Source organism: Galendromus occidentalis, unplaced genomic scaffold (assembly GCF_000255335.2).
Source record: "Galendromus occidentalis unplaced genomic scaffold, Mocc_1.1 scf7180000077440, whole genome shotgun sequence".
Taxonomy (NCBI): domain Eukaryota; kingdom Metazoa; phylum Arthropoda; class Arachnida; order Mesostigmata; family Phytoseiidae; genus Galendromus; species Galendromus occidentalis.
In genome coordinates, this window is record NW_003805428.1 from 932,546 (window position 1) to 949,746 (window position 17,201).

The window sequence follows — 17,201 nt, forward strand, 5'->3', positions numbered from 1 at the left end:
CGATGCCTCCGAACGTTGAATATTTTCTGGAATGCTAACGGAATTATCATCGCCAGGCAGAGACTCCTCGTCACTTTCATCCCCGTACACTCTGTACCATTTTAACTGAGAACAGTGCGCCGTACACAGATATTGCTTTTTCGACCCCCATTCGAGCGAGCCGATATATATCCTTCGGTAGAATCTCCGTAATTACCATAGGTCCCCGATACTTTGGTTGCAACTTTGTTGGTAACCCCGTCTGTTCCGGCAACCGCCTTACTAATACGATATCCCCGATCTCATGACGCCGCCAATGTGGTTTCCTTTTCTTATCGTAGTCCTCCGCGTATTTGGCTTGATTTTTAATGATCGTCTCCCGAATCTCCTTCTGAATTTCTTCCGCCGGCGTCTATACCGTCTCTTGCAGTGTGGGGCAAATTTTCGCCGTGATTATGATTTTACCGTAATCATACGCATGCGTATGATTATGACCGTAATCATACGCTTGAGTATGATTATGACCGTAATCATAATCACACGTGTGATTTTGATTATAATCATAGTCATAATCACAGAAATCACCGTAATCACACGTATTCGTATGATTACAATCATAATCACACGTGTGATTATGATTATAATCATAGTCATAATCACAGGAATCACCGTAATCACACGCATTCGTCTAATCGATGGGCGTCTTGCCTTGTATCCAAACTGGAAAGCCACGATCCCAGCTCGAAACGGCTTTTCTACGGAGAACCACAAACGGGAATGGAGAACCGTGGCTCTCATGCGCTTTCTCGCGAAGCCTATACGTGTCCTGCGGCACCGTGTCGTCGAATAGATCGTACCCTCTGAACGCTTGAGCAGCTTTTCAAAAAAACAGACATGGCGTATTCCATTGGGTATCTCCGTAAACAAGGGTTCTATCGAGACCTGCGAACCCGCGATTCTCGAGTCGACGGGTCAGAGTTTCGCATATATTGATCATCAGCCCTTAGGATCATGAGCTTGATCAAAAGTGACAAGTGATCTAATAAACGGATGACTCGAATACATCGATGGAACCCGAAGGCTGAGCATCGATATTTAGTCGTCGGCCTTTCAATATGCAGCCAGTCTGATCTCCTGATCAGGATGTTCGCCGTGGTCGATGACCCTGCGGTACCCGAGGAGAAGGAGGGCTCTTCAATGAATCATTATACTCGGATGGGGAAATCCACAGGCTACCGGAGCCAAGTCAAAAGCCCAGTGGGAGTCCCATTGTGAGACTTCGACTATCAGAGTTCGAAAGTCAGGCGGGAGAGCGCTCGATCCCGGTCAGACCTTAAAGAAAGATCATCGACATCATTGCCTACTTCTCTCTCCCTCATCGACATATTCGATTCTCGTGCAATTCCATCCCGCGTTCTTCTGGAGCGAAGTTCCCACGAAGCCAACATACAAACAACCGCTGTCTTACGCACTCGCACAAGCGAACAGGAGTACGCCTCAGGGAGCGTAGAAGCGAAAGCGAAATTTCATGTCACTGTGGCTTAGTGTGGGTGAAAAGTCTACCGCCGCACTTGTAAACAATCTTCAGACCTGGCTTAGCCGGTGTTTGGAATCGGATTCTGATCGAGCTTCTAGGTGTTCGGACGTTTTTCCAATATGACTCCGCGATCTGGAACACCCTCCTTGAACTTCTTGTGAGTTGCAGCATACTCGGCGTCCAGAAGGTGAGCGAGCGTGAGAAGCAAAGCTCCTTGACAGGATCCACGTTTCTGAATTTCCCTCCGAGACCGAAGATCATATCTTTCTAGATTAATTAATCCGTACCTCAGAGTCTTCCGTAGATCGGAGTCATCGAGGGCTCCCGTTCGAAACACGGAATAACTGTGAAGCGGCTTGATGTAAACGATCTGACTGATCTAGAGTCTAGGACCTAAGACGATTGGGACAGCTTTTCATTCCCTTCTAAGTGGACGGGATTTAATTGATCCTGGGAAGGGGAGAGCCTCCAATTATTTCTGCCTCGTTGAGCAGGCATGCTCACAGGTCACGCTGTGAGGAATGTGAGCATCTCACGGTACTTCTACTTTCAGATGGATTACGAGTTCAAAGTAAAAACCTCCTCGGAAAGGGAGAAGGTCGAAGATCTATTCGACTTTGAGGGCTGCAAGGTAGGTAGGGGAACGTACGGTCATGTCTACAAAGCGAGACCGAAAAACGCCAACGAGCGGAGTGATAGTAGGGAGTACGCCCTCAAGCAAATCGAGGGGACCGGGATCTCAATGTCTGCGTGCAGGTTCGTATTTCCTGAAACCACATCTTCGAATTCCTCGACGCAGTTATACATCAGCCCTTGGTGGAAGAGGAGCATCAATAAAGACATCCATTATAATTATCAAATTTTTTCATCCCTCCGATTTCTTCGCATTCCAGAGAAATTGCTTTGTTGAGGGAACTGAAGCACACAAATGTGATTAATCTCCAACGGGTTTTCTTGTCCCATGCCGATCGCAAAGTGTATCTTTTATTTGATTTTGCGGAACATGACCTATGGCACATAATCAAGTATCATCGAACGGCCAAGGCGAACAAGAAGACTGTCGTTACTCCGCGGTCCATGGTGAGTCCCGAAAGTACGGAATCGCGAGTAAAGGACAGGTGTCAATCAGGATTCGAAGCTTTCCTGTGATCAGGAGAATTCTCGAGCTCTTCTGGGCCAGTTTGATTCTTTTGTGCATTCCAATACATCCGGGAAATCACGCTCTCCTTCTCAGGTGAAATCGCTGCTGTATCAAATCCTAAACGGAATCCACTACTTGCATTCCAACTGGGTCCTACACAGAGATTTGAAGCCCGCAAACATTCTCGTAATGGGTGAAGGGCCGGACCGGGGGAAGGTTAAAATTGCAGATATGGGTTTTGCTAGATTGTTCAACTCTCCGTTGAAGCCTCTGGCCGACTTGGATCCAGTCGTCGTGACTTTTTGGTACCGGGCTCCGGAATTGCTTCTCGGTGAGTGACTCGCCGCTCTCTGCTGTAGTGTGACACTCGAGCTCGAAGCGTTGGAGAGGAACTCATGATATCGGATGAAATGGCGAGGGGGGATCTGATTCACATATTCGCTCATTGATAATTCACATATTTCAGGGGCTCGGCATTACACAAAAGCCATCGATATTTGGGCAATCGGATGTATTTTTGCCGAGCTTCTTACTTCCGAACCTATTTTTCACTGCCGTCAAGAAGACATCAAGACTTCGAATCCATACCACCACGATCAGCTAGATCGGATTTTCAATGTGATGGGATACCCTCTAGACAGGGACTGGGAAGATCTCAAAAAAATGCCGGAACACCCGACGTTGACTAAGGATTTCAAGCGTTCATCATACCAGGGTTGTTCCCTGAGCAAATACATGGAGAAACATAAGGTTCGTCCGTCGATAGGATTCGCCGTCGAGGCGACCCCCTCGATTTTTCTCGAAAATGGGGTTGTGGTCAGAGGAGTAGTTTGATTCCTCGAAAGAGAGATGGATTGAGTTTTGCCATTTGATCTTCCAAATCCGTACGTTCCAGGTGAAATCAGACTCGAAAGCTTTCCAACTTCTCCAAAGACTGCTCCTGATGGATCCCACGAAGAGATTGACCTCTGAACAGGCCATGAATGATCCATATTTCCTCGAAGATCCCATGCCCACGGCCGATGTCTTTGCCGGGGGGCCGATACCTTATCCGAAAAGGGACTTTCTCACTGAAGAGGATAACGACACAGACAAAGCCAACGCCCAAGCGAACGATAAAGTCCGATCCTCTATCCAGAACGCGGCAGACAGCGGACCGAACGCGAAACGTGTTCGTCTGGGCCCGGGCCCACCCCAACCGCCCCAGCCTCATAATTATCAGCAACAGAGACCGCAGTTCTGAGCCTCCCCTCCTCGCGGGAAAGGCGGCACGAGCGTGATTCTCTCACATGGTGGCGGTTTCCTAAAAGAGAGGCTACTATCTTCCAACTACGGGTTTCAATCGATGGTCGCGGATGACTCTCCTTGCACAAGTTATCGGAGTTTCTGCTCCGCGTCCCGCTACTTGCTCTCATACCCGCTTCGAGCAACAAGTTGAAGGCTTCCAGAATGTTCAAGAAGCATCCTGTAAATATTCCTGAATAAAACGAGCCATGCTTGAACAATGCGTCCGAGGTGATCATCCAGTTCTCTGAGATTTTGAATGAATCGGCGGGGGAAGAAGGGGGCGAATTTACATCACAATTTCCGGAGGAGCCTTCCCGGAATTGGCTTTTGGGGGCGTGATTGCCGGAATTCTCAGCGGACGTTCTCTAGGCTGCCCTGCGAAGTGTCAGGGATTTCACTATGAGATGCATCATCAGACGGTTCATTTTTTTGTCAGCATGATTCATCGCCTAGAAGGATCGATTTATCTTCCTGAGTGGAGCGGGACGTGAGACAGATTGTGCATCCCAAGAGAATCTCTTGGAGGATCTCGAGATGCTCTCAGGTCAGACTTCTTTTCCTTACCGTCGAAGTCTGCTCTAGCCCCCGGTCACGCGGACCCGGCGTTTGAATGAAGAAAGAATCCACCAAGAACACATTCGATCCTGCTCCCGGTGTGACCCCCGGAGGGAATTAATTTCGATCAATTCATGGAATCACGCATGCGTTTTGCCTATGTGGCATCCTGTTGGAAATCCGAATGGGCCTTCCACCCGAGAGTCGCCAGAGGATAGCGGTGAACATCATAGGGACCCTCGGAACCCGTCCCCCGCATCCCTCCCTGTTTCACAGATTTTCTGGATCCGAATGTTCTCCGTTTCGCTGTGAATATATGAAATAGATCTGAGAGGCGGGAAAGTCATCCGATTGACGATAGCCGTGGGCGGAAGCTCCCTCCGGTCCTCTCGAAGAGTTCCCTTTAGAGACGTGCAAGCTCCATGGAACATGAGTGGGATATTTCGAAGAATGTGTCAAAAACTTGCAGCGGGAACGGGAATTCTGTAGGTTGGAGGGAATGGAATCGGAGGTCTCCTGGTTGATTGACCTGGAGGAAAGGTTACCTGGTGTTATCCTGTCGCAGGACACTCGGGCTCGCATCGACCCTGGTTCCTCCGTGGAAGGGTTGAGGATCACATCGGTTCTCTGCGTTTATTGTCCGAGGCTTGACGTCGAGTCCGGTGTCGTAATTCTGATTTACCCCTATTGGCTCCACGTTGTGAATCCCGCGGGTGGCTTCCGGAGTCATTCGTCGATTTCTCAATTGTACCGGTCATCACCGAACCGCGCGCTGGTCGGTGAGGGTTTTTGTCTTGAGAAACTGACTTGGGAGAGGGGGGAACCACTGTCCTCCGTGGTTCAGTTCATCCATCGAGCCTTCTGCCCGTCGAGCTTTGCGAAATCCTTCGGTTTTCGAGGAATCTCCCACAATACCTCCCGCGACTCAGAGGAGGAGGGAATCTTGGGGAAAAACCCGATCCAAAATGAGCGAACGGCTGAACTCGAGAGCAAAGACTCGAGTTCGAAACTGATCCGTATTCATCTCGGTCTTCACCTAATTTCCGTCATGGAGGCCGAGCTGGAATAGTCGCTTCAGATCACATTATGACTTAGATCTCTGTTTCCAGAATTCGGAATCGTGTTCACCACGCGCTTCTTACCATCAGAATTAGTCCGCGCCTTGGAGATATGCGCAGGAGTACCTCGAATTGAGACTGTCAAAAAAACCGCGAAGCCGGTGGGTTTCCGAAAACTGTTCCCCATCAGTCAATACATTGCGTAGCAGTGTCCGACGTGATGATCGTTCCATGAGAGCGATTGGCCAGCGAGCACAGAGACGTGTAGAAACCGGACCCTGGCGTCGCGCCGGAGGAAAAAACAAATCACTTCACCAGTGTCACAGAGGATGAGAGAGGCGTCTCCGCTTCTAGTGTCAGAGAGACGATGGCGCCTCGCTGCAGAGGAAGATCCGGAGCAGAAACTCTGGCTCTCGGCATGAGCTCAGGTGTGTTCAAGGCGGCCCAGAGCCCTTAGCGCACTTTTGATTCAAGCTCATGACTCATGTTTCATGGAGTATCTCATGACTCATGAGTCATGACTGGACAATCTAGTCGCGCCGATTCGATTACCACAAAGCAAACGGCCCGCAGCTTCTCTCGGTGGAGGATAGGATGTGCGCGTTCACGCGTGCGAATGGTGGGCGAAAGTCCCAGAGGCCGAATGAAGGAAAGCTTCGTCGCCTGATGGATTTTCGAAATCTATCTTCCGAATGTTGGCTACATCACTAGGCTGTTTGAGGGACCCGATCTCTACTGATGATGATTTCATCACGCGATCTTCGCTTAAGACAGGAAATGGTTGATCGTGCTCGAAATCATGGGTACGACAACATCAGTGTTTGATTGAGGATTTTATTTGTTAGATTAGAGTATCTCCCTAACGTTGGCGGCACCCGGCTCACCCGAAGTTCACTGTCTCGGAATGAATCTGTTTATATCGACCTTCTCCAGCGCCGTAGCGAGAGCTTGGCGAGCGCCATTCTCCACCTGGCCTCTGATCTTTCCGCGATTCTTGTTCACGACGAGGTTGATTATCCATTTTGCCAACCAATTGAAGACGGCGGAAGCCCCAGTGAAGCGAGTGACTTTCAGACCGCTCATCGAGCCGATGCTGAAGTTTTGCAGATGAGCTTTCCCATTACTGATGGCGATTCGGACGTTGCACGAGATGTTGTCGACCTTAGCGGAAATGCTCCCTTTGAAGCGGAAGAGAGCACGGTACTTGTATCGCCCGTCACCAGTCACTCGATTCAAGCCGAGGTTCGCATCGATCGCGAAATTCCCGTCTCCGTGGTCGGTAAGGGTCGCTGGTCCCGACCGCGCGAGACTCAGTAGACCGTAGACTTTAATCTAGAAGAGCGAAGGCATGCGTTCCGGGAGAGAGCATGAATACAGAGGCTCTCCGGGGAGGAGCACAGGGTGACTACATATATTAAAAAAAAATCATCTCACATCACTGGCGGATCCTTTCTTGAAGCTAATGTCGTCGATGCGGAGGGGATCGATTTTCCCTCGGATCTCGGGATTGTTCCGAGCGTTTTCCAACACTTCATCAAGGTAGCTGTCCGCATTGCCCACCTGACCTATGGCATTTCGCCGTTGAGTATATCAGCTAATTGTGAAGGTATGATCACCTTGAATGTGAAGATAACTCACCCCAAGCCAGCGCAGCACAGCTAAGAGTCAGTAGGATTTGCAGCTTCATTGTAGAGATTTGCAGCCTATCGACTATAGATTCTGAGGGATATGTCTCCCGTTTTATACAGCTTCCTCTCATTGATCCTCTCGAGTTAAGCAGGCTTGAGGGGTAGAGTATCTCTCCTCTGTGTTTCGGTTAAACCATAAAGCCACCTTCCCATCAAAGATTGCCGAATCCCTCGGTTCTCCGGAAAATCCTTCTAACATAAATCCCTCTCCGCGGAAGAGGAAGGACTCGCGGTCTGCAATCAGCCGACTGCTGAGTTCGCTATCGTGGATCCGTCTCGGACTTTCTCTAATTTTCGTAATAGAGATCCTCCGCTCCGCGGTCCTATGGGAGTTTCGCGTTTCAGATCCCAGTCGATTCTCGGCGCAAAATCTTGCAGCTTCTCGCAGTCCTGTCCATCTTTCCCTGTCAGGCAGGTCTCTGGAATTCGAGTCCAAATTCATGTTTATTGAGGATACGTCTCATGAAAGATACGTATCCGTAGGTCATAAGCTTTCACAATCGCGCGTCCAATTAACGGACGTGATCTGCTCGGGGAACCATTTATAGGCAATCGCCAGGCCAATCTCAAATTGATTCCGAGGAAACTTAGCAGAAGGCGTCGGTGCAATAATAATCGATAGCCCAATTCTCTCAAGAGAATCTCGATGAACGACCGAGTACGTTGGTTTTCAGATAGACGTCGCGAGCTGACGTGCGATCGTTCTCGCTTCCCCCTTCTCCCAACTCTCCGATTCTTCTCCTTGAATTCACTCGCGTCAATTCGATTTCGGAGTATCCTTCCATTGGAATTGTACCAAAACTCGGACAGTTGGACGACTTCTCTTGGACAGGCATTGCTTCTAGTTCCCGGAGCTCAAAGAATGTTCCTCCCTCCCTGGCCTCTCCCCCCTACACCGGGAAGATGAAGGAGGCGTAGAAATGAGCTGACCGTGTTGCATTGATATCGCATCAAGAGTTGAGCCGTTCGTTGCCTGGATATCGGGGATTATGAGAAGTTCGTTATGTTGTCCCTAGAAACCTCGGGTGAGTGAACCGTCTTTCTCCCTCGTTTCTCGATCCGGCTCAAACTCTTGAAGATTAAGCCGTCTGATCTCTCGGACTCCCAACCACACCGTCTACCACATCACATTTCCCTCTCCTGGATCGACATAGGGACTTTAATGCCGAAGCTTTTCTCGGAGCCTCGACCTCTAGATATAGGGTCGGCGATCCGCCCAAAGGCTTCATACTGCAAGTTTATTTGCAGGTTATGGCATATCTCTCCAGATGACTCCCACTCCTTTGCTGGATAATCGCGGATATCACCGCACACGCCTTGAAGGTCATGACCTGTGGAAACCTCTGTTGAAGAATGATGACAGAATGTAATTCGCCAACGATTGACCAACCCAGATCATCATTATCATAAATCAATCCAAACTAGAGCTCCGATTACAAGATCACTCCAATTGATCAGACGGGAACCGGATTGTTGTACCCCATCCCATATCCCTCCATGAATTATATCATCCTAGAGAAAACGGACTCGATCCTCACTGATACAACGAGAGCTCCCTCGCGAATCGATATCGCGCTCACAATTGGATTTACGAAACACACATCGAGTGTGCGCAGAATAATTGGATTCTCGTCTTTCGAGATAGAACAACAATCTACCTATGACCTCGACGTTTAAGAGAGGGAAACGTTCGCGAAAGCATCACGGTTCGCTTTCTCCCCATATGGAAGCTAGATTGTCGGATTCGAGCAGGACTCAAATCTAACCCGATTCGATCTATTGCGACTACCCCGGCCACGTGGATGGATTAGGAAGCTGAGCGTTTGTGAATCTACACGGCCAGCTCAGAGAGCTCTTGTCTGAACGAGCCATTGAAATTAGATGACATCGGCTTATTATATGTTCGTCATTTAGTCGATTTTCTTGATTCATCATGTGCGCTTGGCTCGAATTTCTATTCTGCGAAGGATTTTCCTCTTCGCGGCATCCAGCTGCGTCCAATCAACTCCGTGGAAGTACGGGTGGGCTTTGAGTAAGTCGAAATTCATCCCGTCTCGCATCCCTAAGCGACTCTCAGGATCAGGTCTGGAAGTTTTGGAAGACACTTCACAGAGAGCCTCCCGAATCAATAACGTCGTGATCTCCATGACGTGGGATATCATCGAAATCCCGCTTCTCGTTTCGATCGAAATGCTTCCTATTCACCTCAGGACATCGACCAATAGCGCGCGTTCCTCGGGACTCGTGCGGGTGCTGAGCACTACAGGAGTTTTCTTGGCTAGCTCGTACCTTGAGGAGAAGAATTTGGCGGAGGGTATCACATGAGATCTTCAACGAAAACGTAATCGCTCGAGACCATACCATGTGATCCGGAGAGGATGCCATGCCACTCACCGGCTTTCTTTCGAGATATTCTCGAGATCGATCTGTTCCCTGATGGCGAAGAGTGCCAGGGGACTTTTACCGACGATCATCGTGTAGACAACGATGCCCCAGGACCACCAATCGGCGGCACAGCCAGCTGGTCTCCTGTTCAGGACTTCGGGGGCCATGTAAGCCAGCGACCCTGATCTGCGGAATGAAAGCGAAACTTAGACAATATTCCGTCGGTTCTCGTTAGTAAATGCTCCGATGGTCTCGCATGTATCCAGGAGTCTAGAAAGGCTTTTTTACCTAGAGGTTGCGGTCGTTCCCTTGACACTGAGACCGAAATCGATGAGTCTGCAGTCAAGATTTTCCGTTAGCAGGACGTTCGAGCAGCTGATGTCCCTGTGCAGATACCCCGCGTGGTGTAAGGTTGATATCGCGTGAGCAAGTTGAGCGGCGATCTTCCGAACATCCTGTGAGCCAAGCATGACATCTGGAAGGTCATCAACTACATGAAGGTAGATTACTCGAGCCATTGTCTTCCGCTGACCTCGCCCTCGAACGCTTCGCGGAGCCATGAATCGAGGTTGCACCAACCAAGATGTGGAAAAACCCATCGGTTTGTACTAATTGCTGTCGATGATATCGGGTGAGAATGGCGGTTGGGAAGCCGCATCCTAATCGAGATAGGGCCGTCCTCTACTGCATTTGGGTTCTTCGACATAATTTGCATATTGAGGTGGAGCCAACCGATCATCTCGATGAAGGAAACCCAATGAAAAATTTGCCTGAGCTCCGGAGAACTTGACTGAGGCTTCCGAAATTTCCGCGCTCCATGATGAAGCACCAATACGTGTCGGTTTCGACGAAGGCAAAGAGCGATATCACATTCGGGTGCCCGCTCATCGCTCTCCAGCAAGAAAATTCGGCTTTCACTCTCGAGAGATCTTTTTCGGTGTTCAGGACATTTTTCTTGATGCGTTTGATCGCTGCCTCGGAGCCATCGTCTTTTGCTTTCACTTGGAACACCTCACCGAACGAGCCCCGACCTAGGAGGTCTTCGACCTGAAAAACGGCTAGCAATCAGCTTCAATCAGGTCAACGCAAAGACAAGCCAACGGCTCAAGCTGAGAAAACGGAAGGGTTAGGTCGCGTAACAGCTAGACGTCAGCGGAAGTTTGACACGAGAATTTTTGTCCAACCCTCCTCCGGGAAGCTCTGCATGATTCTCTCTCCGGACAGGAGCTCTAGGATCGCGAGATCGAGAACCTCGAGATCATACTCCTTCAGCAACACCGAACTGCGGGAAGCTCAAGGGACTGCGCCGCTCCCAGAAGGAAGATCTAGAGAGGCGACAAACGCCCAGCCGCCTGACGCATATATTGACTGACATCGATAGAACCCGACGCACACTTGGAGGGGGGGGCATATGTGGGCTAGACGTCTAAAATATTCGTGAGCCTCATATGAAAGCCGTATTCAAAGTAAAGGCTGAATTAAATCCGATTCGGCTCAATGCGATCGCCGGTCCGTCTCGGAGTCCTGGTGGTTTAATAACGCCGATATGACATCCGAGGAATAGGGTTTAATATACGTCAACACACAGACGACGGAAATGAAAGTCTTTGCAAGTGCCTCCTACTAGCGCCAAGTGTCGCAAACAGCATCGGAAAATGCTCTCACTGTCCGCCGCCCTACGCGTGGAAACGAGCAACCGACAGGTCCCCTGATGGGCATGGCGACGGGTATAGGCGGCTTGACATCGGAATGAAGCCGTCAATATCGAATGTTCCATGTTCTTTCCGGCCGAGAAGCAGAAACCAACGGGATGGAAACCGCGACGGAAGCCGAACTTGCGGCGAATAACGCTCAGTAGCGGGAAGGGTTCCAAGTATCGTTGGATTAGTCTTACCTGGAGGTTTTCCAGATTCCAGTTTCGCTTTCTGGTGTCCCTGGCGTTCTGCCAGAACACTCCCTGGCTCTGCCCGATATCGTTGTTTCGCCGCATCGTGAAACTCATCCATTGGCAGATGCTGCGCAGACGAAGCCTCGGGCTGGACAATATTTTCCCGGTGCTGTGCGTAAAGGTTGCGTTTCCTGGATGGGAACGATACTCCAGATGATTACGATTGTCTTCGAACGGAATCGTGAGATTTCTTCGCGAAACCTCCGACGAAACTCAGACATTTCCAACGAGCGTACCGTGCGTCTCCAGGCGAGGATCTTCAGCTCGACGCTCGTAGCCGTGCTCGAAGCCTTCCACCTCAATTTTGTCGGTATACATGCACCACTTAATCGGCGTAGCGCATGCCTTCTTTGAGACTTCGTTTCCTCCGGTAATTTTAAACCAAACTCGGATCGCTCCTGTTTCGAGCTGTAACTCGAGCTGCATTCACGGCACGGACGTGAGCCCACTTTGAAGTTTCGGCTCTGGTTTCATATTTGCGATCAGCTGACAGACCGCGATCCTCTATAGATAGCATAGACTCGGGAGGCTGTCGCTGACACTCGCTGTTCTCTCAATCGTTTAAACGACTCGCGAATCAGACTTGAGGATGAACAACATCGCTGATTGTCTTGTAGCTAAATGTGAGAAACAACATCGTGGCGACGAGTTCGAGGCTGGAAATTCGTGGACAGATTTTTTCGTGTATGATCGGGTCGGCTCGACCGAACTCCTCACGACGAAAGTTGTCTTATGTAACGAAGAGATCCGATCAAGCTCGTGTGATCAGTCCATGGGATCCGGCTCGAGGATGATTCGCGAATTCTCGTCTACTGCGGAGTACGGCTTCGAATGCCGTGAGGATTCAGCAGAGAACCGAACGATGTTGCTCGCGGACAGCTTTCGTCCCCTCGAGGGTTATCCGAGGATCAGCCAACATATTTGTCCGAAGCGAAAAACGACTCGGAGCTGTTGCTCGCGGATCGTCATAAATTCACGTATCTACGGATTTCCCTCGAGTGAATGGAGCTCTCGGCGGTGCTCGAGCCTCGAGATCTCGATCCGAACGGGATCATACGTCTGCCGGTTGTTGACTTGCAACAGAGAGCAACTGCTCCTGATATGACGTTGGGCTCCAAATTCGCTGTGCGTCGAGAAGTCTATGCTAATCATAGGTATTGATCCCCGCGATTAGGGGATCGCACTCTATCAAAGAGGGATTTTTCAAGCTTCGGGCTCATCATCCGACTTTTGATACCAAGCAGCGCTGCCTACATCACCGTGCTTCCATTTCTCAACCCCGCAGGGATTGCGGAGATCTCACCAATTATAGAACAGGAGAGTTTTAGAATATTGGTCATGGCTTCATCGAAATCCGAATAGCTCAAAGCACTCGTTCAACCACCACCGGATCATGAGCCCTCCATCCGAACGTTACGAATTCCCCATGCTTATTATCTGGCAAGCGAAGCTGGAACTTGGAACGTCTCAAATTTAACAGAGAAGCTCTCATGAGCACATTTGAGAGCGCTCTCATTTCTTGCCCCCTCCATAGATATAACGGAGTGACTTTATGTCTGACATCTGAGGTAGGCAGTACTGAAATATTGTCGGACGTATTGGAGCTCGGATGCAGCTTGATGCCCGGGGCCTTTGACAACTTCGAATTCATCACTCGATGGATTCAGTGCTCGCATAATTCAGGACATGGAAGAGAAACGAGACTTGTTTCAAACTCAGAGAGGGAATTTCTTCCGAAGACGCCTTCGGAATAGAATAGCATTCCGGTTTCTCGGACGGTTCGCTCTGATGACTGGCCGAGAAGGAGCCGGAGAATTCTCGGGGGACGAAGAGTTCCCTCCTGGTCACTCCGCTGTTAACCTAAATGGAAGCAGCCGTCTTATTTCACTCTCCGGATTTTCAAGTGCCCGCATCTCGACCTCGCCCTTTAGAGCCGTTTTCTCTGTGCTCACAATAGACGTACTCCCTCGCGTAAAGCTGCCCGGATCTTCGCTGATTCGTCCAGCTCTGACCAGTATGGTTCCCGGTGAGCAAATAGTCTCGTCTTCCCCGAAGGCTCTCGAAAAGATCAAGAAGATACCGCTTTCACGAGACTAGACCCAAGCGGAACAACATTTCCCAGATCAGAACCGGACTCGCTCAGGTGCCACCAGAACCCTCAGACCCTGTTAGGATGCGCGGTCAGCTTGGAAGATGCTGATCGTAATCATCGTATGTTGACAACGGGATATTGAAAACCGGCCTAGCTTTCCGACGCGCAGAGAAGCTTTCAGACTTCACTCTCATTCGAATTAGCTTCCCCGAGGGGAGAATCAAACAATGACCGCTTGCAGAAATTGCTGTGCCTTATCGTCGTTCCCATAAGGTGTCCGCCTCAAAAGTTTTCAAGACTGAAAAAACCTACGTTGTCAGACGGCGACGATAGAGTGTACATGAGGGAGCTCTCTGTTCTTCTGTTGGGTCAGACCGCTCAAGCACAACGTTCGACTCTCCCCAAGCAGGAGATGTTCTATCATCGGAGGGTATTCTTCAACAGACGAGAGATCCCCCGGCCGTGACGACAGTCCCTTTTTTCTCTGAGAGCTAAGCGGAAACTCATATTCTTGAGCGTCACGATTAGAAAAAAGTTGTCGAACATGTCGCTCCAGAGACAGACCCGTCATCGCGCGCCTTCACATCATTCTCGGCAGTATATAAGTTCTCGCATTGGGATAGAGTCTCGGAATGTCACTGGGCTTTCTCCGTACCACACTTCGCTGCTCCCGTGAGCTACTCCTGTTCTTCCGCCAATGCCTGAGCCATCGTGGTCGAGGCGTAGTCGACTTCCACCAGACTCAGGAACAGCTCCGTCCCGTCCCAACCACCACTCAGATCCGTGACACCTCCGCTGGGTATATCCTGGGCTCGCGTTTCCAAGCGCAAACATTCAAGATTGATTGAGAGCTTAGAGTTGAGAGCTGAGGAGCTTGGAGGCTTATTCACCGGATGTGCACCGGAGAGACGGTCGACCGCTAAGCTCAACGCATGTGGAAAATCAGTTTCCCTGCCCAAGAACCCTCTCGCTGGCCACAGGTTTTGACGAAGGGCTGCGTCCCATGTCGCACCACCATAGGGATCGCTGCCCAGAGATTGGTGACGTCAGAGTGACCTAACAGTGACGAAAGAGTTACGTCATCATGAGCCTCCTCAAGCAATGGAAAATTCAAAAGTGACATCCCTTTGAAAGAGCGACACCAATCCGTCCGTCAGAGTAACCTCTCGGATTTCGATCGACTCTGTATTGCGGCGAATTCGCGCATCGTCGACATGAAAGATTTCGGAACTTCTGATCCCTTCGCATCCGATCCAATCTGTAACATCAGTAGATTTTCGCAATCCAATTCATCCTCTTCAGTTGAAAGTCTCTGGTGTAATTTATCGCTTTATATCGCTGCCACCGCAGAAGTGGCCATCGCGAAACCCCAAGTTTCAGTTCGGTCCTCCTCGCTCACTGGGGTAGTGAGTTATGGAGGACTGCGACGTCTGAATATTTTCTGATGAAGGCAAAGTCGCAGAATGATAGCTCGAATAGGTCGCTTAGAATAGCTTGATTCGTGAACTTGACTGAAACGATTGACTGAAAAATCAAATCCATTTCGAATAAAATCAATACACAAAATACAATTCAGAGGATTGAAGGATCACACCATGATAATATTTTCCACATACTTCGGCTATCATTATTTAACTTTTTTTCTTGGCCCGCCCCCATCCATAAATAGTGATCCAACGCAGTCCTAAGCAGGGAATTTCTTCAGTCAGAATTGAACTTGCACCTGCGTCTAAAACCCTCTGAGGTTGCGACCGTGACTTATTTTCATAGAGCGAATGATTTCGAGCTGACCGGATCTGTTCAATCGGCCAAGTTGCTCTGAAGCCGCAGGTCTGCAGAGCATATTAGCCATCCGGGCAAGTACGCGGAGAAGATACCAAGGCTCTCGATAGATACGACGACGACGTCCACCAAGAAATGGGTGATTGTCTAAAGCCTAAAGGCAACGGTCGATGAAGGACATATTTCTCGTCCCAAGCTCGAGGCAGAATGATTTTTCCCTGAGATTTTTATCCGAGGGTTGCCAGGTCGGGAGCTTCACTCGGTTCGCCTCCCTGACTTGGTCTTACTCGAGCACACTTTCCTCATGATTGAGAGGCTACGTGTACCTCTGCTCCAAGACACTCAACGAGACATGCCGGTCAAATAGGATGACTTTACGCGGTCGGGTAAGAGAGGATCCATCTTCTCCCATCTCACAGCTGCTCGCTGTTTGTGATGAAATTCAGAAAATCCGCGACCATAGAAATAGAAATTATCTCAAGGATTCGCAAGCGCATACGCACGTGGCCAGCAGGATGAGTGGCTGATGACTGGCTCCGATCTGAGATTTCTACACCAGTGCCGGTCTCGATGGCGGGATCTCTTATCCCTGAAGTCCTCAGGTGTCCGTAACCTTTCAACGGTGGGATCTCTTCGGGACCTCAGATGCCAAGGTACGAACTCTGATTCAAGTGAAAAGCAGTCACAATTCCTGAGCCCCCTCCCTCCCATTGAAATCCTCCCTTTGTTCCTGCATCAGCTCGCGTCTACGGAGTGACAAAGAGCAACTGTTGGTGAATTCACGAATCTACGGATTCTCTTGAATGAGCGGAGTCTCCGGCGCGGTTCGAAGTCATGCCTGGCAGCTAGCTTTCGACGGAGCTCTGGTATTCCGCTCGTTCCCCGTTGAAACATCCGATTGTATCAGGCGTTAATTGTTTCGAAGTTCTTGTACTGTTGCCCCGTGTGGCTCCCATTCAAAGCGAAGCACATAAGCAAAATTGAATCTGTGCAGAAATATTTTGTCCGAAGACTGCACATACGGTGCTCGCTTAGCCACGGAACTCTTGTTTTACCGCCTCTCATGTCGTTACTGACTGAGCAGGACATTCGGGCACTCAAACGAATTGTGCTTCTTGAGGACACGGATCACTTCTTTGACATCGTACAAAATTGTTTACGTGGTCAGTGCACGGTCCGAACCAAATCCATTGCCAAGACCGATCTCATCAACAACGTGTTCGCTTGGAGAGTTTGCTCAAAGATCAATAGAGGACTCATATCGAAAGATCTGCTTTTATCTACCTTTTTCAATAAAGAGCTTTGAATGAATAAATGAATTACCTTTCAGTTTATTCAGAGAAAATTGAATCAAGTGAGACTAAGACTTGGGAAAAATTAGCCGCCCAGGAAACTGAGTTCCCCGAGGGCCCCACACTGGAAGATTCCACCCGCTATCATTCTCGAATTCCCCCTCTGTACCTCGACTGCGATACGTTGCCGGATGAAAGCAGTAGCCCTCGAGTTCCCGTCTCCGCTCTCGATCCTCCGACCAATCTCCCTTACGAACTTGAGGGCCTCCTTTCCCCAGACCCCAGAGGACTCGATTACAAAAGGTATCAGAATGTACTCATTGAGCAGGGATTCGTATTTTGGCCTGCTTTTCCTGTTCGCCCCTGGAGGCCACCGCACGTAAATTTCGTGCGATACCACGGTAGCTCGGTGCGAACGAATCCTTCACCGTGACGTCCCAGATAACTCGCTTGCCGC

At 49.7% G+C, this 17,201-nt stretch overlaps 4 protein-coding genes across 5 annotated transcripts in view; 2 read left to right on the forward strand and 2 right to left on the reverse strand.

The window, feature by feature from the left end:
• The first annotated feature begins 1,362 nt into the window (after positions 1–1,362).
• On the forward strand, positions 1,363–4,082 carry Cdk8 (cyclin-dependent kinase 8). Its single transcript, XM_003743131.2, has 6 exons — positions 1,363–1,703; positions 2,070–2,272; positions 2,410–2,596; positions 2,751–2,988; positions 3,124–3,407; positions 3,553–4,082. The coding sequence occupies exons 2-6, from the start codon at positions 2,070–2,072 to the stop codon at positions 3,898–3,900; spliced, it is 1,260 nt and encodes a 419-aa protein (XP_003743179.1). The 5' UTR covers positions 1,363–1,703; the 3' UTR covers positions 3,901–4,082.
• Positions 4,083–6,374: 2,292 nt separating this feature from the next.
• Positions 6,375–7,395, reverse strand: LOC100904182 (uncharacterized). 2 transcript variants are annotated; one of them, XM_003743132.2, is made up of 3 exons: positions 7,196–7,395; positions 6,992–7,122; positions 6,375–6,889 (listed from the first exon to the last, which is right to left on the reverse strand). In XM_003743132.2, the coding sequence occupies exons 1-3, from the start codon at positions 7,314–7,316 to the stop codon at positions 6,449–6,451; spliced, it is 693 nt and encodes a 230-aa protein (XP_003743180.1). In that variant the 5' UTR covers positions 7,317–7,395; the 3' UTR covers positions 6,375–6,448. The 2 variants fall into 2 exon arrangements, with proteins under 2 accessions (XP_003743180.1, XP_018495018.1); XM_018639502.1 differs by having other exon boundaries at positions 6,997–7,122; positions 7,196–7,278.
• Positions 7,396–9,176: 1,781 nt separating this feature from the next.
• Positions 9,177–11,896, reverse strand: LOC100899271 (probable serine/threonine-protein kinase DDB_G0277449). Its single transcript, XM_003743179.1, has 7 exons — positions 11,815–11,896; positions 11,525–11,709; positions 10,401–10,677; positions 9,919–10,105; positions 9,640–9,816; positions 9,451–9,534; positions 9,177–9,330 (listed from the first exon to the last, which is right to left on the reverse strand). Exons 1-7 carry the CDS (start codon positions 11,894–11,896, stop codon positions 9,177–9,179), a joined length of 1,146 nt encoding a protein of 381 aa, XP_003743227.1.
• Positions 11,897–13,594: 1,698 nt separating this feature from the next.
• The window catches only part of LOC100899415 (calcitonin gene-related peptide type 1 receptor), a 48,269-nt gene continuing 44,662 nt past the window's right edge, over positions 13,595–17,201 (forward strand). Inside the window, exon 1 of the mRNA XM_029111433.1 lies at positions 13,595–13,604. Coding sequence (XP_028967266.1) covers positions 13,595–13,604 — 10 coding nt within the window. The remainder of the gene's footprint in view (positions 13,605–17,201) is intronic.

Coding starts and splice junctions, on each gene's coding strand:
- Cdk8 (XM_003743131.2), top strand. CDS start 2,070: ATGGATTACGAGTTCAAAGTAAAAACCTCCTCGGAAAGGGAGAAGGTC. Junction 2,273..2,409: donor ATCTCAATGTCTGCGTGCAG/GTTCGTATTTCC, acceptor TTCGCATTCCAG/AGAAATTGCTTTGTTGAGGG. Junction 2,989..3,123: donor GGCTCCGGAATTGCTTCTCG/GTGAGTGACTCG, acceptor CACATATTTCAG/GGGCTCGGCATTACACAAAA.
- LOC100904182 (XM_003743132.2), bottom strand. CDS start 7,316: ATGAGAGGAAGCTGTATAAAACGGGAGACATATCCCTCAGAATCTATA. Junction 7,123..7,195: donor CTGTGCTGCGCTGGCTTGGG/GTGAGTTATCTT, acceptor GAAATGCCATAG/GTCAGGTGGGCAATGCGGAC. Junction 6,890..6,991: donor AGAAAGGATCCGCCAGTGAT/GTGAGATGATTT, acceptor TCGCTCTTCTAG/ATTAAAGTCTACGGTCTACT.
- LOC100899271 (XM_003743179.1), bottom strand. CDS start 11,896: ATGTATACCGACAAAATTGAGGTGGAAGGCTTCGAGCACGGCTACGAG. Junction 11,710..11,814: donor TCCTCGCCTGGAGACGCACG/GTACGCTCGTTG, acceptor GTTCCCATCCAG/GAAACGCAACCTTTACGCAC. Junction 9,535..9,639: donor AATATCTCGAAAGAAAGCCG/GTGAGTGGCATG, acceptor CTTCTCCTCAAG/GTACGAGCTAGCCAAGAAAA.